The 25,194-nt window shown below is 39.5% G+C and overlaps 1 protein-coding gene across 2 annotated transcripts in view; it reads left to right on the forward strand.

The window, feature by feature from the left end:
• The window catches only part of PID1 (phosphotyrosine interaction domain containing 1), a 262,768-nt gene extending 248,800 nt beyond the window's left edge, over nt 1–13,968 (forward strand). For both annotated transcript variants that reach the window (XM_022567887.3, XM_022567888.3), the window contains one exon: nt 13,310–13,968. In XM_022567887.3, the coding sequence (XP_022423595.1) occupies nt 13,310–13,786 (477 nt within the window). In that variant the 3' untranslated portion in view covers nt 13,787–13,968. The remainder of the gene's footprint in view (nt 1–13,309) is intronic.
• Nucleotides 13,969–25,194: the final 11,226 nt, after the last annotated feature.

Raw genomic sequence — 25,194 nt, forward strand, 5'->3', positions numbered from 1 at the left:
TAACAAGTTGACAAGGAGATTATTTCTCTCTGTTCTAGGGTCATCTCCCCTCTCCCTGAAGAAAGGGAGAGAATGGATTTCAGAGTTTAATCATCTATTTCCCACTCTGTCACGTGTCCTCTGATATATCACACACACACACACGCACACACCCACACACATATATATAGGGTTGGCCAAAGAGTTTGTTCGTTTTTTTTCCGTATGCTGGCTCTGGTAGCACTTCCTTGTCTTTAACTTCATTCGAAATAATTTTGTTAGATTGTATTGTGACAGCTGTCATATCAGGGTACATTTAAAAAAAAACTTACCAAGATTGGTGAATTTTTGTGTAGCCATTTTAATATTGAAGATGGAAGAAAAAAAGCAACATTTTCATCATATTACGCTTTATTATTTCAAGAAAGGTAAAAACGCAACTGAAATGCAAAAAAGATATGTGCAGTATATGGAGAAGGTGCTGTGACAGATCAAAAGTGTCAAAAGTGGTTTGTGAAGTTTTGTGCTGGAGATTTCTCGCTGGACGATGCTCCACGGTCGGGTAGACCAGTTGAAGTTGATAGCGATCAAATCTAGACATTAATTGAGAACAGTCAACGTTATACCACACGGGAGATGGCTGACATACTCAAAATATCCAAATCAAGCTTGAAAATCATTTGCACCAGCTTGGGTATGTTAATCGCTTTGATATTTGGGTTCCACATAAGTTAAGCAAAAACAACCTTCTTGACTGCTTTTCCGCATGCGATTCTCTACTGAAACATAACGAAAACGTTCCATGTTGAAAACAAATTGTGATGGGCAATGAAAAGTAGATACCGTACAACAATGTGGAACGGAAGAGATCATGGGGCAAGTGAAATGAACCACCACCAACCACACCAAAGGCCGGTCTTCATCCAAAGAAGGTGATGTTGTGTATATGGTGGGATTGGAAGGGAGTCCTCTATTATGAGCTCCTTTCGGAAAACCAAACGATTAATTCCAACAAGTACTGCTCCCAGTTAGACCAACTGAAAGCAGCACTCGACCAAAACCGTCCAGAATTAGTTAACAGAAAACGCATAATGTTCTATCAGGATAATTCAAGCCCGCATGTTTCTTTGCTGACCAGGCAAAAACTGTTACAACTTGGCTGGGAAGTTCTGATTCATCCGCCATATTCACCAGGCATTGCACCTTCAGATTTTCATTTATTTTGGTCTTTACAAAATTCTCTTAATGGAAAAAATTTCAATTTCCTGGAAGACTGTAAAAGGCACCTGGAACAGTTCTTTGCTCAAAAAGATAAAAAAATTTGCGAAAATGAAATTACGAAGTTGCCTGAAAAGTGGCAGAAGGTAGTGGAACAAAATGGTGAATCTGTTGTTCAGTGAAGTTCTTGGTGAAAATGAAAAATGTCTTTTATCTTTACTTAAAAGCTGAAGGAACTTTTTTGCCAGCCCAATATATATATATAAATAATTGACATTTTCAAAAATTGTTTTCTAAAATATAATACATGTGTAAGTTAAAATATTTCTCTGGTTTGAGTTAGCCTTACAATTAGTATGTATATCCATTGGTCAGAACAACATGAATATATTGCAAATTTTGATAAATAATTATAAGTAAAAGGTAGTTTTATTAGAAAACTAACTCAATGAAATGGATGAGATGATTTTTTTAATTGAAATTTTTATTGAGAGAATCGATTCACATGCAGTTGTAAGAAGTAATCCAGAGAGACCCCACATACATTTCTCCCAGTATTCTCCAATGATCACACTTTGCAAAACTATAATTTAATATCACATTCATACAATCCACCAATCTTATTCAGATTTGCCCAGTTTTACTTGTACTCATTTATGTGTGTATGTGTATTTAGCCCTATACAATTTTCCTACATGTGTAGATTCATGTATCTATCCCCACAGTCAAGACACTGAACAAGTCCCTCACAATAATGACTCGTGTTTCTCTTTTATAACCACCACCCCCACCTCCACCATTCGCCTCCATCACTAACCCCCGGCGACCACTAATCTGTTCTCTATTTCTAAAATGTTTTCATTTCAGAAATGATATATAAATGGAATCATACAGTATGTAATCTTTTGGGATTTTTTTTTCCCACTCAGCAGAATTCCCTGGCGATTCATCCAAGTTGTTCCATGTATCAGTAGTTCATTTTTTCTAGCTGAGTAGTATTCCATGGAATGGATGTGTCGCAATTAGCTGTTGACCTGTTGAAAGGCCTCTGGACTGATTCTAGTTTTGGGCTATTACAAATAAAGCTACCTTGAACGTTCACATAAAGGTTTTGTTTGAACGTAAGTCTTCATTTTTCTGGACTACTTGGTAATTCCGTGTTTAGTTAGCCTCACAGTACCTCTCTTGTTTCAAACCTCCACTGGCCTACTAGTAAGAGCTCTAGACTTGTAGCCAGCAGATTGGTGTGTTTATTTTATTACCTTCAACCAAATGTTGTCTCTACGTTATTCTTTCTAAATGTTTACTGCCTTTCCTGGCCCATTGCTAACAAGTTGTGTGCTAAGGAAAATGAATTGATAAAGCGCTATAAGGACAAAAATTGGTGACATTCTTTTACCTGCCACCACTGCTTGTCCCTTGAATCCATTTGTCAGGATAGCACACAGGCAGTGTGCTTCATACTGATTTATCATGTAGAGAATTTTCTCATTGTGAACATTTAAGGGCCTAGAGAGCTCTACTGAATTTCTCCCTTTGTGGTATATTCCACGGATTAGAAGGCAGAAGGGGAGATATCAGACTTGTCTCGAAATAAACTGTTCTTGTGCCACTGAGTAGAACGATGGTTTTGCCATCCTTGGGCCAGCTCACCAGAAGGGGCCAGATGAGGGAATGTATGTTTTAATGTGATGTCATTTTTATTAAGTGACTTTGTCTTCCGAAGCACACTTCAGTGCCTTCTAGATTAATTGCTTCTGTCTTTGACAGTGACAATGACAATATTTCCAAGCTTCACACATCCAAGAGCCAACTGACAGGACAAATTGCACATTGGGACTGCTTGATAAATGCAAGATGGGACACAGCGTCTCAAGCCACTCTGCATCAGTGGAACTAAGCTGTAATATGAATAACAGAAATAAATCTGTCACTTAAATTCCTAATTGTGAGACACATGCTGTATTTAACAGCAGAAGCAATGTTCATCTCTTTGTTAGAATGCAAAAATTGCACATAATTATTTCTTGATATTGGGTCTTAGTAAATTTGCTTTTCCCCACCATGATATACATTTACATAATAAAAAGAAAATATATCTTCCAGTAAAATTTTTATTAATATTTTTATAGATATCAACATAACCCATTCCAATACTTGGGAAGAACTGCTAAACAATAAAAAAAAAAGTATTATCAATATGTGTGGCCTTAGGAAAGCTACTGAAATAAATAGCACTAAACAAAGGCATATGCATAAATGTGCTCCAGAGGATATGCATATTAGAAAATCTACATTCTACTGCCAGCATTGTTGCTACTACTGGGGAAGAAATGAATAAGTCTGTAAGCCTTTCTGGGTCATCACCATCCCTTTTAGGGATAACCGAAATGTGCTGTTAAAGTCAGAGGTAGGCTTACCCTAGGCAGCCAGGCTCACCCCCTGCCTCTTGGTCAGCCATCCAAGCCTGGCCAAAGAGATATAAGGCAAAAGACTCTGAAGGATGGCCTTATGGGGAATGACCACAATTGGTCCCCATCCTTGTCTAGCCATAGGATGGCTGGGTCTCCTCTTATCCTGATGAGGATGAGGTAGATCTGCCAAAAAATAGGCCCCAGAATGAGACCCAAGACTCACTCTGGAGAAGAAAACTGTAGTTTTGGTCCAGAATCATCTGGGCTTCTTAGGAATGAGTTAAAAGAGCCTGAAGAACTGAGGAGTAGGACCCTCGAGCTATTGCAATGAGAAAGGATGCCCAGATCCACTGTGAACTGAGCTCAGGCCTCTCAGACTGTCCTGGTTAAGGGCTGTGCCAAAGCCTGCTCACCATGGTGCCTGGCGCCTGGAGCTATTCCACATCTCTTGTGGTCTGGCGTGCTCTTTGACCCACAAAGAGCAGGGTAGGGGCACACTTAGCACATGTTGACTATTTACTCTTTGGAATTATTCTTTGAAATAGGGATTGTTTGCTTTGTAAAGAACCATTTCAGAATCCTTTAGGAATATGATATCTGAATATTAGGTATGCACTCCTGTCACCTTCTTTCAATTATTGATGCAGGCATCATAATTTAAATCCCTGAGCTATGCAGACACATCTCAGGTTAAGGGCAGTTTGACTCCGATTCCAACCTCCTTTTAGAATGTTTAACGAGTCCTGGTAGAGTGCGTGTCACCTTTCCGTGTCCCTGACCAGACCTTGGTCTCAGCGTGGACACTTGAGGAAATGGCCAGAGAGAAGTAGATGATACAAGAATGAAAGGAAGTGTCCAGATCCTCTTCTGGAGAAGAGATTGGAGTAGTGGAAAGAACCTTGGCCTTGTGGTGGAGACCTTCATTCCACACCTTGCTCTTTCAGGGACCAGCTGTGTGATTGAGGGCAAGTATCAGAATCATCACCTCTGCAACAAAGGGGTGGTGTTAGGTTGGTCTGAATGGCCCCATTTAGCTCTAAAAGCCCATAATGCTGATGATATACCTTTGAATCATTAGGAATTTATTGCAATATAATTATCAGTACCTTGAGTTTGAACACTGGGAAAACTCGCTCTTTGGATCTCCAAAATAAAGGAAGAGACCCAAGAAGAGTAGAATAGATGCTGGGCAGCCTAAAACAACTTATAATTTTACTATGAGATTTCAATGAAGGCAGATTAGTTAGATGTGCCTGGAGCATCCTGGGAGTAAAAACACAGGTGTCAAGTGAGGCCAGGCACCCCACCTGTCTAGTCGCCAGGGCAAATGTAGACTACCAGTGGCATCTTGTTTGGGAGGCATCTTGTTTGGGAGGCAGAGTCAGCCTTGAATCTCCTACCTCCTTCACTTCCTAGCCCTCACTCACTTTCCCTCTCCCTTGGCAGTCTTCCAAAGACATTGACCTGCCTGGTCCCTCTACCATGGTAGCATCTCAGGAAGCCAAACTACAGTGAATGTAAAGACTAATAAGCCTTCATGAGATACAGCTTGACCCAAGGAATAGAATCTAAATGGGGACTTTTTTCATCCCAGTTATGCCATATGAGAGGAAAGACCTTTCTGAACCCAAGAGAAGTTTTCCGATTCATCAGAAACATTCCCAGAGGCCCATGCATGTTCTCCTCCCTGACGCCAGACTTGCCTATGTGATGCTGAGTTCTGTACACTCAGTCGTAAGAATCTTCTATGTAGCTGGAATGTCAGCCCCAAGAGGGCAGAGAGTTTTATCAGTTTTACTCACTGATATACCTGGTTTCCAGTAGGTGCTTAGTGAATGCTTATCAAATGAAAATACAGGTAAATAAATTTAATTTTCAAGCCCAAGGCTAATCAATTTCATTTTTTCTCACAATAACTTCATAGATTTCAGCGTGCACAGTATTTATCCTTTAATATTGTCTTCATGGCTTAAAGCAGATTATACAAGTTCAAGGTCATGGTTAGCATTACTTCTGTCTGTGCATTGTGGATTGTTAGGTCATTGGCGTATTGGATCCATCCCCACTCTCCAAAGTGCTTAGTGAATTCTTGCTCCTCTGTGACCAGCCAGGAAGGAGTAGATTCAAGCCTACATCATAAATCTCAGGATTTTGTCCTTTCCCTTTTCTCGGAAATGTGCAAATGGGAATTAACGTGAGAGCAGAAGAGCTTGATTCTGATATTTGGCCTAGGAGTAAGAGTGGCTTTTCTTTTTCTCATCTTTTGCCTTGTAACCCAAAAGCTATTGGGATTCCCAGTTATGTTTTCTCCATCCTGTGTTTATATCATCTTATTTTATGTCAGCTGGGGAAAGGAAGTCTCCTACAGACAATGAAAGAGCAACAAGATCTTTTATATCCCAAGAAAAGCCTCTGGAGAATCTTTGTTCTTGACGTGTCATCCCGGAGAAACCCCATAGTAAACTGAACCAAAGTCAGGCTTCCAAAGTTGGGAAGCTGGACTTATCCAGCCTGGAAGGTGGAAGACCCCAGGAAACCAGGTGCCTGGGTTCTTACGTGATCATCCACTCCATCTCACATCTTCATTTAGGGACCTGGCTGTCCAGTGTAAGGTAAGATGAGTCAGGGTCTTAAACAAGGGTTTTTCAGGCCAGAATGAAATATGCACTGGCCACCAAGAGGAAGGAACGCAACGGTGCTGGCTCGGCCACAAGGACGCGTGACAGGCAACCAGGGTTTGTTTTGCCTCAGATGAGAAGGGAATGGTGATTCATGAATGGAGAGCTGGCTGGGGTGTTGGAAAACTCATGCGTGGGAAGGAGAAATTCCGAGGACGCTGGTCTCACCTGATCAGACACTGTAAATGCTGCAGACACTCTGGCGGGCCCCTTGGCTCCGTGGCCTCTCTGTATTTTTACACGCCATGAATATCCTCGAATACTTTCTTCAGCTGGGATTAGGCAAAGCCGATTCACACACATTACAAACGTCTGTGTCTGGACATCAGTTTATGACATTGAATGACACAGAAGGAAAAACTTTTTATTATTCTTTGCTCTGTTTGTTTATTTCTCTCTGAATGATTCATAAGCTTCTTGCCCAAAGCCTGTTTCTGCAACCATGGAAGAGATGCCAGTATTTATTTCCAACGGCTTGTTACTCCTCCTGAAGAATCTTCTTGTTGTCTCCCAAGTCCCTTTCTCCCAGCACCTGGGGAGGTGGCACCTTGAAAAAAATCTGTCTGCCATTTTGGACACGTAGGGAACAATTTCGTGACTCTGTGTTTCTCGTCTGCTTTGCGGCTCTGGAAAATAGCAACCCCTAAGGATGAGGCTCAGAAGGGACTTATTCATGTAGAAAACATTCACTTCTTTCATATTTTCATAGACGGGCAGGATCACAGGGTTCTCATTCACAGACCCTGCATTGCTACACAGCTATATCAGTGGTGGAAGCCCCGAGGCAGCCTTGCACACTGAGACCTGTGTTGTCATAAGGAGGATGTGCCTACAGAGGGTGTGAAAGCAAGTCTCCCACACGAGAAAGACTGGCAAGAAGGGATCTCTATATACAGTTAGAGTAAATCCCTGCAAGAGTGTTGACATAAAGGGATACATGGATAAAGTCCTGTATTTCAAGGGTTTCTATTTATTGAGACACATGTATTCTGTGGTCCAATAACCACAGAGGGCATGGCTGCATGCACAGCATAACTGAATCTTTCGTATTTTGAGATAATTTTTTTTAAAGTTTTTACTCTGTCTCCCTTGAAAAGCAGAGCCATAAGGCACATTTCTATTAAATTATATATAAAAAATTAAAGAGAAATTCACTTTTTTAAAGCCTGAATAGTTTTTTTTTTCAGTGACTTATAGTCAGCAATATGGGTGAATGCCAGACTCTGGAGAACGTAATGGGATCATTAGGATATCTGCAGGCAGGTAGTAAATAATTGACTTATTAGGGGAAAGTGCACAGAATCAGGATTCAGGAACTCGGGCCAGTAAGGATGATAGCAGGGCTGATTTAAAGGGGTCATTCTGAGGGGAGAGTGTCTTGGTACATCATTTTATCATTTTGCATTCCATTTTCAAGGAAACTCTACTTAGAGATTTCTTTTTTATTCCATTTCTAGGGAAACTCTATTCAGATAATTCTTTTCCTGTACATCATTAATCATTAGAGAAATGCAAATCAAAACTACAATGAGATATCATCTCACACCAGTCAGAATGGCCATCATCAAAAAGTCTAGAAACAATAAATGCTGGAGAGGGTGTGGAGAAAAGGGAACACTCTTGCACTCTTGGTGGGAATGTAAATTGATACAGCCACTATGGAGAACGGTATGGAGGTTCCTTAAAAAACTACAAACAGAACTACCATACGACCCAGCAATCCCACTACTGGGCATATACCCTGAGAAAACCATAATTCAAAAAGAGTCATGTACCACAATGTTCATTGCAGCTCTATTTACAATAGCCAGGACATGGAAGCAACCTAAGTGTCCATCATCGGATGAATGGATAGAGAAGATGTGGCACATATATACAATGGAATATTACTCAGCCATAAAAAGAAATGAAATTGAGTTATTTGTAGTGAGGTGGATGGACCTAGAGTCTGTCATACAGAGTGAAGTAAGTCAGAAAGAGGAAGACAAGTACCGTATGCTAACACATATATATGGAATTTAAGAAAAAAAAATGTCATGAAGAACCTAGGGGTAAGACAGGAATAAAGACACAGACCTACTAGAGAATGGACTTGAGGTTATGGGGAGGGGGAAGGGTGAGCTGTGACAAAGTGAGAGAGTGGCATGGACATATATACACTACCAAACGTAAGGTAGATAGCTAGTGGGAAGCAGCCGCATAGCACAGGGAGATCAGCTCGGTGCTTTGTGACCACGTAGAGGGGTGGGATAGGGAGGGTGGGAGGGAGGGAGACGCAAGAGGGAAGAGATATGGGAACATATGTATATGTATAACTGATTCACTTTGTTATAAAGCAGAAACTAACACATCCTTGTAAAGCAATTATACCCCAATAAAGATGTTAAAAAAAAAAAAAGAAGTACCCTTGTTAATATTATTTTTTGTATTTATGTAATCTCGTGGGATTTCAGACAAAGTTATCAACTCCCCACAGGTAACAAAACAAAATTTCATTGACTTCCCAAGGTTCACCCAGTGGTATAAGTTAGACCCTCTGACTCATGTTTTGTGTTGGCCACACCTTACAGGAACCAGAGAGCAGTTCATTACCGGGACTGTTTAGGAAGGTTTGGGCAGGGTTAGCGCATTTTTATCAGAGAAGACGCACCTAAGAGCCTTGCCAAGAGGCTGGTATTTTCAAGCATCAGGACTGGAGCTGCCATCACCGGAGAGTCAGCGGTTCTCTGGCATTTCAGATGCATGTTTGCTAATTCTGTGCTTGGAGGAAGGGCATGTCTGTCCACTACAGCCTCTGTGGCCTCCACTGCAAATCCCAGTTGAGAGCAGACATAAGTTGTGGTGCTCCAGCAAACAGTTGGTGTGAACGTTGGCCCTTGTCAATATCAAAGTTGAGAGGCATCATCACATAATCTGCTCTTAGCCTGTCTCCATATGCAGGTTTAGGAATACTTTGCAAGATGAAGCTAATGGAATATTCAGGATTAGTGCTGGTAGAACTTCTTTATGTCTCTCCTTTCACAGAAAACTTCTGGAAAGATGCCAGAAGTCTGCAGTTCTTTAGATTAAAAGTATTTTTTCTTTGATTTCATTGTAAATAGATTATATGTGTTTTTGAGTTTTAGAAAACAGATAATATACATATTATAAACATATAATAAATATTTGCAAAAAGTGTATATTATATGTTTATATAAAACATATAAATATATATTACCTTATTTTTTTGTGTTCTGTTTTACCTGAAAAGTTTAGGTTTTTGAATCTTACTTTCTGCAGTTATAAAACAAGAATAAATTTTAAAGAAATGCCCAGGCATGGAAGGGAGTGTCATTTACAAAAGCACGAAACAACAGAGTGCTATTCTTTCTTTGGGAGGACCCACTGCTTCTAGGGTGTTCATACAAAGCTAAAATTTCTCTGACAGCCCAAAGATGGGAAAAATGAATAAGTGGCTGAAAAGTGAAACTACAAGGAAACGACTCTCATCTAATAGCAAAGTGGTCTAGAAATTCAATACCCCAGTGCTACCACCCCATCTAAGGTTCTTGTCTGTAAAATCGGGTTAGTGATGATAATATTCCATCCTGACCTACAGCGTTGTCAATGGATCTAATGCATGCAAAGTGCTTTTTACCTAAAGTGTGATACAAATATTAGTTATTACTATTCAGTGTGTGGCTTCATTTGGCTGCAGATGTATATAAACAGCAATGTGGGACCTTATGCTTGGTGCATAGTGTGTTGTTTAGGTGATGCTAGTGAAACTGGGCCAGTAAATAAATATTACTTTCCTAGTAACTTTAGTACCAAGAGATTACATCTATGTATACATTGAACCTCAGTGTTTAAAAAATTTTTTTATATAAGTGTCTACGTATTATTAAATAGCTTTCATTGTTGTCGTATTAAACTCTTTGAGTTATAATCTCTGCTCCATTCTTCTCTCAAGCACACTTGCAAAATAAAACTTTATTCCCCTTAAAATCTTTAGTTTTTAAATAATAAATATTTATGAGAGGAATACATTTTTTTCTTAGTTGTCAAAATTTTACTATTATTAAGTTGCTTTCCACTGGAGGGAACCGTCAACAACTTACAGTAAAGTTTTTAAAACTCATCCTTTAATTATATCATGATAGAAGCCACTGTATAATTTTTTTAAAAAATTGTGTTTGTGTGAGAGTGTGTGTGAGAGAGAGAGAGAGAGATTAAAGCACATCAAAGGAGATTCCCTTCCTCTGAAGAATGTTTCTATCAAATATAACAAATATAAACATAGTTATTTCTAGTTTCCGGGGGGACAGTAAGAAAGAATACTTTTCACGTCAAACGCTAAAACTAGTTTACTCCATTTGCTTTTCCACTTCCAAAAGTAAAGATGTCATAGAAAGGAATGAGGTATTGATACATGGTACATCTTGGATGAACCTTGAAAACATTATGCTAAGTGAAAGAAGCCAGACACAAAAGGTCACATATTTTGTGATTCTAATTGTGTGAACTATCTAGAATAGTAAATCCATAACGACAGAAAGCAGATTGGTGGTTGCCAGGGGCTGGAGCGAGGGGACGGTGGAGAGTAACTGCTTAATGGGGCCTGGGTCTCCTTTGGGGTGATGAAAATACTTTGGAACTAGACAGAGCTGATAGTTTATAGCATTTTGACTGCTAAATGCCACTGAAGCATACATTTTTCAATGGTTAATATTATGTGATGTGAATTTCACCTCAATTAAAAAAATAAAATCGTTAAAAGTTAATAAAGATATCATAAATACCATATACAGAAAGCACATTTTCAGTAAGTAGTATAAGTCAAGAGCCGTATCTTGTGCATTTCCTAACAAAGCCACCTTTAGTGTGTGACTCCAATCCAGAGTGACAAGGAACTATTCAACCAGTCGCCTCCTTGGGGAGTACAGGCACTTGCAGTGTCTGTCTGAGTCATTTTCCCCCTTCAGTGTATTGCCAAGTATTGTCAGTTTTACCTCTGAATCTCATTCCCATCTGTCCCCACTGTCCTTTCCCACGACCTCCACTCCTAAGTCAGGCCGCCCCTGTCTCCTGGCTGTGCTGCTGCAACAACTTCCTGCCTGAGCATTCTGCTGCTAGGCAGCTCTCCCCATCCGTCTTTCTTCCTGGCATCTGTCAAGCCGTCCAAGTTCACAACCTCCATCAAATCCAGGCACCCCTTGGACTGTAGACCCTCAGTGGCATCCCATCAAGAGCAGAGAAGACCTGACTCCTCAGAAGGCATGCAAGGCCAGCTTTCAAAGTTCAGCCTGTTTTTATCCAGAGGTCATGGACCATCTGTCTCTCCTTCATGTCTGTCTTAGGGCAAATGTGTGGTCAGGCCAAAGTGCCCCATGTGCCCAGACAGGTGAGGCCTTTCCCCGCTGCAGCCCCTGCCTTCCTGCTCCTTCTTCCTGCTCACCATCTGATTTGCTGGGCTCCTATCTAGGTTTTGAAGCTCTGATGCTTTGAAATCCAATGACTCCCCTCCCAGAGGTGTTCCATGAGCACGGTGGGTGCCATCACTGGCTCTGCTAAATGCTCAGGGTATTTGGTGGTACCCTTCGCCTCTCCTTTTCATGGGCTGCCTCGCATCATACTTGTATCTGTGCATGTGCAAAGGGCTGGTGGTTTGTCCAGGACCACCCACCCGGTGAACTGATGAGCTGGGATTTATTCTCATCTTCACCTGCCTCAAAGACGGTGCTCTGAACACATATTCAGCTACTTTCTTCCCACTGATTTTGGACCTCTCCGTCCTCCCTCTCCCACCTGGCACATTGCCATTGTACATAATAGATTCCTAGTAAATATTTCTAGAGTGGGCAGCACTTGTGCCTCTTTACTAAGAGTCATCTTTTTAAAGGGATTAGCCAATGAACTCTTGTATAAGAGCTAACCAAAACACAAAAAGATGCAACAGGACTTAACGTCTGCGCCCTGAACTTTTTGTTTGTGGACTTTATTGTCCCATTAAACAGAAACACTGATTTGGAATCACTGTGGCTAATGTCCTTGCTCAGTTCTCACCATTTCTCTGGACCTTTTTCTGGTCTTTTTTTCCTAAAATTCATGGCACTTACATCTGTGCCTCTAATTTTGAGCCAAATTACATACTATTTTGTGTTATTTCTTAAATGATTTCTTCAGTTTTATGTGTTTCCATAATGCAGGTGCCCAGGGGTAGAGGGTCTATCCATGTTGATGAGTGAAAAAAAACAAAAATGAGAGAATGAACATCTTTTCTTGGTATATCATAAACCAATTTTTTAAAGGACACTATCTGAATCACCTGGAATTATTTTTCTTTGCTTTAGTATTGCCCGTCTAGCTATTTGATAAACCAGGGTTCTAATCTTAACCTATCTGTAGATCTTTCATTTTTTATCACTCTAACCAGATGCCCATCAGTTCAAAAATTGCTTAAACTTTAAATTGGTGAGAAAACAGTCATGTTTTAGGCCATAATTTAAATAGAACAGTTTTTGTGTCCTTGGCATTTGCTAGAAGCAAGTAGCTTAAGTGAAATCAGACATTTAGTGATTTGGAAAGAGAACCAGAGTAGGAGATAAGTTTAATAAAGATTTTGTTTTTCAGATGCAACATCCTTTTGACTCCTTCTTATCATTAAATTCTGCGCGTGTTTGGTTGAAAATAAACTTCAAGTGGATTTATGGTGTCAAAGAAATGCCAAATTTGGAAAAGATCATAATCATTCATTCTAATTTGAGTTTAAAAGGGGGCTGAGGGAGGGAGAGTAGGTCTCTAAAACTCTAATTTTTAAAGTTTAACCCTATTTTTAAATTTCAGTACCTTTGCCAAGGGGTCAACTTGTTAGGGAGAAAAAATATAAATTCGGATGACAGTTATTCTTTTAGGGAGCAAGAAAGATGTCTCTCCATCCTTCCAGGGTGACGCCATGATTGTTTGAGAACATCAGTGAACAAGCAGAACGAAGAGCCTACTGCTGACCTCTTCCTTTTTCTTCCTCTCTTACTTCTACAGGTGACCTATCTGGGTAAGGTCCCCACTACAGGCATGCAGTTTTTGTCAGGCTGCACAGAAAAGCCGGTCATCGAGCTCTGGAAAAAGCACACGCTAGCCCGAGAAGATGTCTTTCCAGCCAATGCCCTCCTGGAAATCCGACCATTCCAAGTGTGGCTCCATCACCTCGACCACAAAGGGGAGGCCACGGTGCACATGGATACCTTCCAGGTGGCCCGCATTGCCTACTGCACCGCCGACCACAACGTGAGCCCTGACATCTTCGCCTGGGTTTACAGGGAGATTAATGACGACCTGTCCTACCAGATGGACTGCCACGCTGTCGAGTGCGAGAGCAAGCTGGAGGCCAAGAAGCTGGCCCACGCCATGATGGAGGCCTTCAAGAAGACTTTCCACAGTATGAAGAGCGACGGCCGGATCCACAGGAACAGCTCCTCGGAAGAGGTGTCCCAGGAATTGGAATCCGATGACGGCTGAGTGAACTGAGGATGCTTCAGCAAAGGCAGCATTGGTCAAGGCATTCAAGACAAGCGATGAATAAGCAATGATTCAAATTTGGGATGAAAAGACTGCCAAATTATTGGCTGACCAAGCTTTTTAAATTCAGAAGAGCAATTCTAAATCTAAAGAAATGTATTATTAAAGTAATTACATTGAAATCTGCTGCTGCTGTGACTATGAGGAAGGTGGGAGTGTGGCTGGGGAGGAAAGTTCTAGACTCTGGTCATCTTCTTTTTTTTTTTTTCTCATTTTCCAATGCCTCCCTCTAGGAGCTCTCCATGCCGATTTTCAGCGCTCTCAGGCAAATACACTGCGGCTGTTTATGTGATGGACCATCCCAACTTGCCTTATGAAACCCAACAAGAATGTTAGATGCCCCTATAGGATCCCTAGTTGTGTGGGGAGGTGGTGAGTGCTGTTGCTGGCGAGGAGGCCTCTGGACTAAAGGAACACCTCAGGCTGATCCTGAGAGCTCCTCTCCCCTGGCTGGCTTCAGGTTCTCGCCTCAGTAAGCAAATCAGCACAGCCGTTATTGAGCTTTACAGCTAACAACCTGCTAGTTGGCAGTTAATTCACAGTTAAAGGTAGTGCTTTTATTACATAAGTATATCAAGTAGTACCCTCTTATTGTATTCACTTCATCTATCTTCTTAGAACACTTGCAACTACTAATAGCCCCCTTCCTCCGCCTGCCCCATCCTCCCTCTCCGCCCTTCCAGTCCGCGCCACCATCCCCACAGAGATGCAGCCTCACCCTACACTGCAGGACACCAAAAGGGAAGAAAATAACCAAGCAGATGAAAGAAACAATCAAACAAAGTGGGAGTTTCAAACCACCACCACCACCACAGAGATAGGTTGGAAAAAGGGAATGAGTTATCAGCGACTGAACAAGCTCCTTGTGGGCTGTCCTTTCTTCAACCCCGATTTATGGTAACTTATTTAGTTGATGGTCCTTTCTGATGAACCTTTCATGGCAAGCTTCAAATCTGAGTTGGTATCACTAAGGAATCTTTGACCCATCACTCAACACTACGCTCGAGTAGGAAACAAGATATAAACCAGACCTATCTAGAGAACCTCTGTCCATTCTAAAGGGAAATCTGACCTTCTTATCTTCCAATTGGATTGATCTCTTAGGGTCAGAGTTGCCAGTTTGTTCGGTATTTCTAATGAGAAATTCTCACTAAGAGAGCCTGAGTTTTCTCAGTTTGATGGATCTTTAAATATCATAAACGCAAAGAGTCACTATTGAATGACATTGAAAGGATTGGCTAAAATCCGTGCATTTAAGGCCGAGAGCAGATGACTAGTTTTCCAGGTACTGCTCCTTTCTGAAAGACTGTTTTGAATCCTGGTAATAATTTTAGGGGCACTAGGACACCTTACAGAAGCCTTAAATGAGAGTTTATTGAATCCAGAGAGCAGTGGTGTCGGCGTTTTGGTCTGTGTATCCGTGTGTCCATGTCTGCGTTTGTGTGTGTGTACGTGTGCCCCCGAGTGTGGGTCCAGTGTTAAGGCATGTAGAATAAGCATGGAGTCACACTGAGGGGAATGCACCTCTCGGAGATATGCTTGCTGCTTCACAACAAATGTAAACGACTCTTTAGCATAAATGCATTCATTCTTCAATAAAAAATATGTTCGCATTAATACAGTTGAGGAGTTTCATATTTTATATGTCGTTCCTTTTTTAAGTGAAGAAAACCTGAAGGACAAAATAGATCAGATTGAATAAATAGGGAATTCTCTCTAAAACTATGTTAAAACTTGGTCATCAATAACCCATTCCTTGACGGTGTTAAAAAAAAATCCTGTTTTATTTTCTAATGCTCTATTTTTATGTAAAAATGACTGCCCCTTCATTGAGATGGTAACGCGTCAATAATTGAAAGTTATTTAGTGTGATGGGCTTATTTCAGAGGTGAGTCTTCTGGAATATTTTACAAATGATGGCTATTTATAAAATCTCACGAGCCTCTTGGGAGAACCTGCACTGAAATCGGGGAAGGTAAACAGAGTGAGTCCTTCTGACAGAACTGGTTAAAAATGTCTCCTTCAGGCCATGATTTCTCAGAACAGCCCCATTAATCAAGCAAGGCAGGTGGCCATGGAGCCTGTATGTCTTGAGCAATACTCTTCATGGAATCAGTACCAAATATAAAGGCTTCAAAAGTGAAAATACGGGTGCCTGCTAAAGAGAGGAACTCAAAGAAGAATTACTACCTCACTCCTCCGATGAAAATGGCATTTTCTTTCAAGTTGAACTTTTCTCATTTTCGTGTTCACTCCACTGTCCTTGAATATGCTTTGAAGAGGGGGAGAAAGAAAAGAAAGAATCCAGCCACCATGTATTTCCAAACAATGCCACTTTCTTCTCTCAGCAAAATTTGGATTGCAAGTGCACATATGGTTATTTATCGCAGAAAGCATTTGCTGGTATTTTTTTCAGGGTACTAAGTGTGACATGCCAAGTAGTTGACTCTGATAATATTGGCAATAGCTTTTGCTTAGTGATTAGTAAGCAATTTAGAGATAAATGCACGAATTTTTATACTCCCTTTTTATACTCTACTTTCTAGCCTGGTGAGCACAAAGCACTTTTGTGTACCTCAACTCATAAGCCCCTCAGAAGGATACTGAAGGTAGATATGGCATTTGCTTTAGAGATGAGGAAACTGAGGTTCAGAGACACTGTATAACTTGGCCAAGGTAGCACAGCTCAGATGTGTTTGACGGGGACAAAAACCCTCTGACTTCTGATCCAGGGCTGTTGCTCTAATTTGGATATTTTATTTCCATTCCTCTTAAAACCCTCTAGCTTATCTTAAATTAGCATCCTAAGCCACTAGTAATAAATATCCTTTGCTATTCATGTTTGAAGTCATTTTTTATAGCAAGAGAAAAAGTTTTAAAAGCAAACAAAGGCCCAAGAAATTTTATTTGAGCACGAATAACATAATATGAGATTTTATTTAAGTATTTTATTGGCTGTGGTCAATGGACAAAAATACTCTCTTTACCCCTAAAACCAAGATGCATGTTTTGTTTTGTTTTTCTCAGGACATGTTAAAACTTTGAATCAAATCCTTCTATTACAGGATTCTATAGCAGCCTGTAATTTCCCTTCGTGTCCTCCATTGAAGTTTTCAATTACATATTTATTTTTATAATTATGTAAATATTTTTTAAGCCTCTGGGGATGGAAGTGTCTTTAAGATGGGGATTTTTTTTTTTTTTCCTTTTTGTTCACGTTCTATCCTCAGCTTCCATCACAGGACCGGTCATCTAGGGGGAACTCAGTAAGTTTCTTTTAGCAGGATGGAGGGAGGGAGAGACAGATGGAAGGAAAAGTTACTATGTGAGGCTTTGATTTGCAAGTTCTAGCACAGAATCCTGGAATCCTGGACGGAACCCTAGAGAATCCCTTGCCCACTTTCTTCAAAGGTGAGCAAATGGCTTTTTACTGAAGGAAAACATCATTCCTTACCTAATTCCAGAACGAGTTTGTGGCTGCTTAGAGATAGAAGAAGAATGTTCGAAGTGAGCTATATGATTGAAGTAGAACAAACGTTATCCCAGGGAAGTAGACAGATAATGTATTTTAAGGAAGGTACATTTAGTAGATTATGGAATTTTTGTCATACATTTGCTTTGTTTATTTCTGCTGCTGAAAGAGAAGAGAGAGAGAGTGATGGGGGAGGGCGTTTTACTTTTCTGATAGTATGAAGCAGATGAATTTAACTTTTTTCCCCGAATTTATACATCAGAAAATACTTTTTTCTTTGTCCTCTCTGTTTTTTTCCACTTTGACTTTCCTCCTTCCCTTCCTCCTTTCCTACCTTAACTATTTAATTATATACATCATAACATCCCAGACTTTCTTTGATTTTAGCAGGGAAGAGCATATATGCTCTGAATCTGAGATCATGTTTTGGTTCATGGTCCATTGATGCAAAATTTGACAAGACTGTCGAACCCTGCAGATGATCCTAAATTGCTCTTATTTATTATTTTTTTTCCAGTCAGATGGAACATGATGACAATTTAATTCTTCATAGCTTACTATTTCTTAGGCATTCCTAAAGTGTGCTATCTTCTCATCTCCTCGATATAACCTAGACTAAACAGCAGTGAAGGGAAAGATTCCCCTAATTGTCATATTCTTATTGATATTCAAGAAATGTTCCTATTAGATGCCGGGATCGGGCTTTTGGAGTAATTTTATGGGATGCATTGTTCAACCTAAGAACTTTGGCTGCTCTTTCTGAAGAGGTGCCAGCTGATAATAGTCACCAGAAAAGAACTATGTTTGTTGCATAAACCCGAGCTTAGAAAGAAAAACAACTGATGGGTAAAGCAAGTTGCTAAGGGGAAGAAAAAATCTAAGCCATCTTATTTTGGATACTTACAAATAAACTATATTTGTTGAAAATGAATCTAAGACGTGGTCTTGTACATTTGAGCAAAGCTGGCATTCACAGAGACATTTGGGGAACTGTTTCTTATGGAATGTCCTAGTAAGATTAGCTTGGGTTTTGCTTATGCACCCAAAATTAGGCATTCAAACAGAATCTGAATAGTGTTTTGCTTAGGAAACTTAATGACTTTCATTTAAAAACATTCTCAAGTTCCTACTTTTCAATAGCTTGGCTTAGAGGCTGCGACTACAAGGTGCTGATGTATTATGAAAATGGAATTACTGAAGCATTACACATATTTTCAACTCCTTCATAGAAATTCCCAATAATGGTCCGTACTTCCATATCTATAACTTCATTTAACAACTATTTTCTTAATAAAAATGGTTTTATCCCTTTATCTAAGCATACATATTAGACCAAGGTTGAGTCATTTGAAAACATAATCAGATCTGTGAAATGAAACGTGACACTACATGGAACCTGCTTGGTTTCAAACCTGTAATTACGTGGCCTGATTACCATCTCAGAACGTTCTTTGTCCTTTGGGGGGAAAACTTAAGAGAAACATTTAAGGAAACACCAACTTGCAAGGAAGAGCCAAGAGTTGACTCCATTCCAGGGTCACTTTTTAATGTAAACTTGGGATCAACTAAGACCAAGTCTCTTCACAGGTCTGACCATAATGGTTCTGATACCAATTTTGCACAGGAAATAATCTAATAATAAATTTTATTATGTTCATAATTGGATTAACTTCATGTAGATGCTATTATGGTTATAAAAACATTTTAATTTAGAAGCTTAGGATGGAATTAGACCTTTAATTCAGCCTTTTGCCAAATTATCTATTGCCTTTCTCTATTTTAATTATCTGTCCTAGCTTTTCCTAGGATTTAGAACCACACTTTTAGAAATTAGTATAGAAAAACCTCATTAATTTAGCTGGAACTATTTAAGAGTTTGTGGTTTTGGCCTTGAAAAGCTAAAGTTTTATGCTTATTTTTAATAAGCAAATAGGATGAATTAATGTTGTTGTTGGAAGTGTTTACCTATTGAGGAAAACACTGCTTCTGCATATTCAAATAGCAATTTACCGGACATAGTGTAATTTCAGCACAAGTAGAAGCAGGTCCAGCTGAAAGTGAGACTTTGATTGCTGGTTTCAAGCTATCCTTTTCTATTGATTAGAGTGGGCTCTCCACAAACAACAGAAGGTTAGTGCAATTGTAGGATTCAGAGCCCTTAAAGGTAATAAAATGCATCTTTTAAAAAAATATGCATTATTTACATATATCTTTACCTTCAATTAGTATAAATGTTTGGTCTTAACCATGACCCCCCCCCCAAAAAAAAACCCTGAAGTGACTAACTCTTCTTGTTTCTCATAGAAAAATCTCTATGAAAATCAATGAAATTGAAGTTTATTTTTTTTAACATCTTTATTAGAGTATAATTGCTTTACAATGGTGTGTTAGTTTCTGCTTTATAACAAAGTGAATCAGTTATACATTTACATATGTTCCCATATCTCTTCCCTCTTGCGTCTCCCTCCCTCCCACCCTCCCTATCCCACCCCTCTACGTGGTCACAAACCACCGACCTGATCTCCCTGTGCTATATGGCGGCTTCCCACTAGCTATCTATTTTACATTTGGTAGTGTATATATGTCCATGCCACTCTCTCACTTTGTCACAGCTTACCCTTCCCCCTCCCCATATCCTCAAGTCCATTCTCTAGTAGGTCTGTGTCTTTATTCCCGTCTTACCCCTAGGTTCTCCATGACATTTTTTTCCCCCAAGATTCCATATATATGTGTTAGCATACGGTACTTGTCTTTCTCTTTCTGACTTACTTCACTCTGTATGACAGACTCTGGGTCCATCCACCTCAATACAAATAACTCACTTTCGTTTATTTTTATGGCTGAGTAATATTCCATTGTATATATGTGCCACATCTTCTTTATCCATTCATCTGTTGATGGACATTTAGGTTGCTTCCATCTCCTGGCTATTGTAAATAGAGCTGCAATGAACATTTTGGTACAGGACTCTTTTTGAATTATGGTTTTCTCAGGGTATATGCCCAGTAGTGAGATTGCTGGGTCGTATGGTAGTTCTATCTGTAGTTTTTTAAGGAGCCTCCATACTGTTCTCCATAGTGGCTGTATCAATTTACATTCCCACCAAGAGTGCAAGAGTGTTCCCTTTTCTCCACACCCTCTCCAGCATTTATTGTTTCTAGATTTTTTAATGATGGCCATTCTGACTGGTGTGAGATGATATCTCATTGTACTTCTGATTTTCATTTCTCTAAAGATTAATGATGTTGAGCATTCTTTCATGTGTTTGTTGGCAATCTGTATATCTTCTTTGAAGAAATGTCTATTTAGGTCTTCTGCCCATTTTTGGATTGGGTTGTTTGGTATTTTTTGGTTACTGAGCTGCATGAGATGCTTGTAAATTTTGGAGATTAATCCTTTGTCAGTTGCTTCATTTGCAAATATTTTCTCCCATTCTGAGGGTTGTCTTTTGGTCTTGTTTGTGGTTTCCTGTGCTGTGCAAAAGCTTTTAAGTTTCGTTAGGTCACATTTGTTTATTTTTGTTTTCACTTCTATTTCTCTAGGAGCTGGGTCAAAAAGGATCTTGCTGTGATTTATGTCATAGAGTGCTCTGCCTATGTTTTCCTCTAAGAGGTTGATAGTGTCTGGCCTTACATTTAGGTCACGAATCCATTTTGAGTTTATTTTTGTGTATGGTGTTAGGAAGTGTTCCAATTTCATACTTTTACATATACCTGTCCAGTTTTTCCCAGCACCATTAATTGAAGAGGCTGGCTTTTCTCCACTGTATATTCTTGCTTCCTTTATCAAAGATAACGTGACCATCTGTGTGTGGGTTTATCTCTGGGCTTTCTATCCTGTTCCATTGATCTATATTTCTGTTTTTGTGCCAGTACCATACTGTCTTGATGACTGTGGCTTTGTAGTATAGTCTGAAGTCAGGGAGCCTGATTCCTCCAGCTCCATTTTTCATTCTCAAGATTGCTTTAGCTATTCGAGGTCTTTGTGTTTCCATACAAATTGTGAAATTTTTTGTTCTACTTCTGTGAAAAATGCCATTGGTAGTTTGATAGGGATTGCACTGAATCTGTAGATTGCTTTGGGTAGTAGAGTCACTTTCACAATGTTGATTCTTCCAATCCAAGAACATGGTATATCTCTCCATCTATTTGTATCATCTTTAATTTCTTTCATCAGTGTCTTATAATTTTCTGCATACAGGTCTTTTGTCTCCTTAGATAGGTTTATTCCTAGATATTTTATTCTTTTTGTTGCAGTGGTAAATGGGAGTGTTTTCTTAATTTCACTTTCAGATTTTTTCATCATTAGTGTATAGGAATACCAGAGATTTCTGTGGATTAATTTTGTATCCTGCTACTTTACCAAATTCATTGATTAGCCCTGGTAGTTTATTGGTAGCATCTTTAGGATTCTCTATGTATAGCATCATGTCATCTGCAAACAGTGACAGCTTTACTTCTTCTTTTCCAATTTGGATTCCTTTTATTTCTTTTTCTTCTCTGATTGCTGTGGCAAAAACTTCCAAAACTATGTTGAATAAGAGTGGTGAGAGTGGGCAACCTTGTCTTGTTCCTGATCTTAGTGGAAATGCTTTCAGTTTCTCACCATTGAGGACGATGTTGGCTGTGGGTTTGTCATATATGGCCTTTATTATGTTGAGGAAAGTTCCCTCTGTGCCTACTTTCTGCAGGGTTTTTATCATAAACGGGTGTTGAATTTTGTCGAAAGCTTTCTCTGCATCTATTGAGATGATCATATGGTTTTTCTTCTTCAATTTGTTAATATGGTGTATCACATTTATTGATTTGCGTATATTGAAGAAACCTTGCATTCCTGGAATAAACCCCACTTGATCATGGTGTATGATCCATTTAATGTGCTGTTGGATTCTGTTTGCTAGTATTTTGTTGAGGATTTTTGCATCTATGTTCATCAGTGATATTGGCCTGTAGTTTTCTTTCTTTGTGACATCTTTGTCTGGTTTTGGTATCAGGGTGATGGTGGCCTCATAGAATGAGTTTGGGAGTGTCCCTCCCTCTGTTATATTTTGGAAGAGTTTGAGAAGGATAGGTGTTAGCTCTTCTCTAAATGTTTGATAGAATTCTCCTGTGAAGCCATCTGGTCCTGGACTTTTGTTTGTTGGAAGATTTTTAATCACAGTTTCAATTTCACTGCTTGTGATTGGTCTGTTCATATTTTCTATTTCTTCCTGGTTCAGTCTCGGCAGATTGTGCATTTCTAAGAATTTGTCCATTTCTTTCAGGTTGTCCATTTTATTGGCATAGAGTTGCTTGTAGTAATCTCTCATGATCCTTTGTATTTCTGCAGTGTCAGTTGTTACTTCTTTTTCATTTCTAATTCTATTGATTTGTCTTCTCCCTTTTTTTCTTGATGAGTCTGGCTAATGGTTTATCAGTTTTGTTTATCTTCTCAAAGAACCAGCTTTTACTTTTATTGATCTTTGCTATCCTTTCCTTCATTTCTCTTTCATTTATTTCTGATCTGATCTTTATGATTTCTTTCCTTCTGCTAACTTTGGGGTTTTTTTGTTCTTCTTTTTCTAATTGCTCTAGGTGCAAGTTTAGGTTGTTTATTTGAGATGTTTCCTGTTTTTTAAGGTAGGATTGTATTGCTATAAACTTCCCTTTTAGAACTGCTTTTGCTGCATCCCATAGATTTTGGGTCGTCGTGTCTCCATTGTCATTTCTTTCTAGGTATTTTATGATTTCCTCTTTGATTTCTTCAGTGATCACTTCGTTATTAAGTAGTGTATTGTTTAGCCTCTATGTGTTTGTATTTTTTACAGGTCTTTTACTGTAATTGATATCTAGTCTCATAGCGTTGTAGTCGGAAAAGATACTTGATACGATTTCAATTTTCTTAAATTTACCAAGGCTTGATTTGTGACCCAAGATATGATCTATCCTGGAGAATGTTCCATGAGCACTTGAGAAAAATGTGTATTCTGTTGTCTTTGGATGGAATGTCCAATAAATATCAATTAAGTCCATCTTGTTTAATGTTTCATTTAAAGCTTGTATCTCCTTATTTATTTTCATTTTGGATGATCTGTCCATTGGTGAAAGTGGGGTGTTAAAGTCCCCTACTATGATTGTGTTACTGTCGATTTCCCCTTTTATGGCTGTTAGTATTTGCCTTATGTATTGAGGTGCTCCTATGTTGGGTGCATAAATATTTACAATTGTTATATCTTCTTGGATTGATCCCTTGATCATTATGTAGTGTCCTTCTTTGAATCTTGTAATAGTCTTTATTTTAAAGTCTATTTTGTCTGATATGAGAATTGCTACTCCAGCTTTCTTTTGATTTCCATTTGCATGGAATACCTTTTTCCATCCCCTCACTTTCAGTCTGTATGTGTCCCTAGGTCTGAAGTGGGTCTCTTGTAGACAGCATATATATGGGTCTTGTTTTTGTATCCATTCAGCCAGTCTGTGTCTTTTGGTGGGAGCATTAATCCATTTACATTTAAGGTAATTATCGATATGTATGTTCCTATTACCATTTTCTTAATTGTTTTGGGTTTGTTATTGTAGGTCTTTTCTTCCTCTTGTGTTTCTTGCCCAGAAAAGTTCCTTTAGCATTTGCTGTAAAGCTGGTTTGGTGGTGCTGAACTCTCTCAGCTTTTGCTTGTCTGTAAAGGTTTTAATTTCTCCATCAAATCTGCATGAATGATCCTTGCTGGGTAATCTTGGTTGTAGGTTTTTCTCCTTCATCATTTTAAATATGTCCTGCCACTCCCTTCTGGCTTGCAGAGTTTCTGCTGAAAGATCAGCTCTTAGCCTTATGGGGACTCCCTTATGTGTTATTTGTTGTTTTTCCCTTGCTGCTTTTATTTTATTTTGTTTATTTTTTATTTTTTTATTTTTTGCGGTACGCAGGCCTCTCACTGCTGTGGCCTATCCCATTGCAGAGCACAGGCTCCGGACGCGCAGGCCCAGCAGCCATGGCTCACGGGCCCAGCTGCTCTATGGCAAGTGGGATCCTCCCGGACCGGGGCACCTACCCACGTCCCCTGCATCGGCAGGCAGACTCTCAACCACTGCGCCACCAGGGAAGCCCATCCCTTGCTGCTTTTAATATTTTTTCTTTGTATTTAATTTTTGATAGTTTGATTAATATGTGTCTTGGCATGTTTCTCCTTGGATTTATCCTGTATGGGACTCTCTGTGCTTCCTGGACTTGATTAACTATTTCCTTTCCCATATTAGGGAGGTTTTCAACTATAATCTCTTCAAATATTTTCTCAGTCCCTTTCTTTTTCTCTTCTTCTTCTGGAACCCCTATAATTCGAATGTTGGTGCATTTAATGTTGTCCCAGAGGTCTCTGAGGCTGTCCTCAGTTCTTTTCATTCTCTTTTCTTTATTCTGCTCTGCAGTTGTTATTTCCACTATTTTATCTTCCAGGTCACTTATCCGTTCTTCTGCCTCAGTTATTGTGCTATTGACCCCTTCTAGAGTATTTTTAATTTCCTTTATTGTGTTGTTCGTCATTGCTTGTTTCCTCTTTAGTTCTTCTATGTCTTTGTTAAATGTTTCTTGCATTTTCTCTATTCTATTTCCAAGATTTTGGATCATCTTTACTATCATTATTCTGAATTCTTTTTCAGGTAGACTGCCTATTTCCTCTTCATTTGTTAGATCTGGTGGGTTTTTACCTTGCTCCTTCATCTGCTGTGTATTTTTCTGTCTACTTATTTTGCTTGTCTTACTGTGTTTGGGGTCTCCTTTTTGCAGGCTGCAGGTTCATAGTTCCCGTTGTTTTTGGTGTCTGTCCCCAGTGGCTAAGGTTGGTTCAGTGGGTTGTGTAGGCTTCCTGGTGGAGGGGACTAGTGCCTGTGTTCTGGTGGATGAG

The sequence above is a fragment of the Delphinapterus leucas genome, chromosome 8 (genome assembly GCF_059928025.1).
Source record: "Delphinapterus leucas isolate spDelLeu-1000000601 "Yukka" chromosome 8, BTC_Dleu_Yukka2, whole genome shotgun sequence".
NCBI classification, from domain to species: Eukaryota; Metazoa; Chordata; class Mammalia; order Artiodactyla; family Monodontidae; genus Delphinapterus; species Delphinapterus leucas.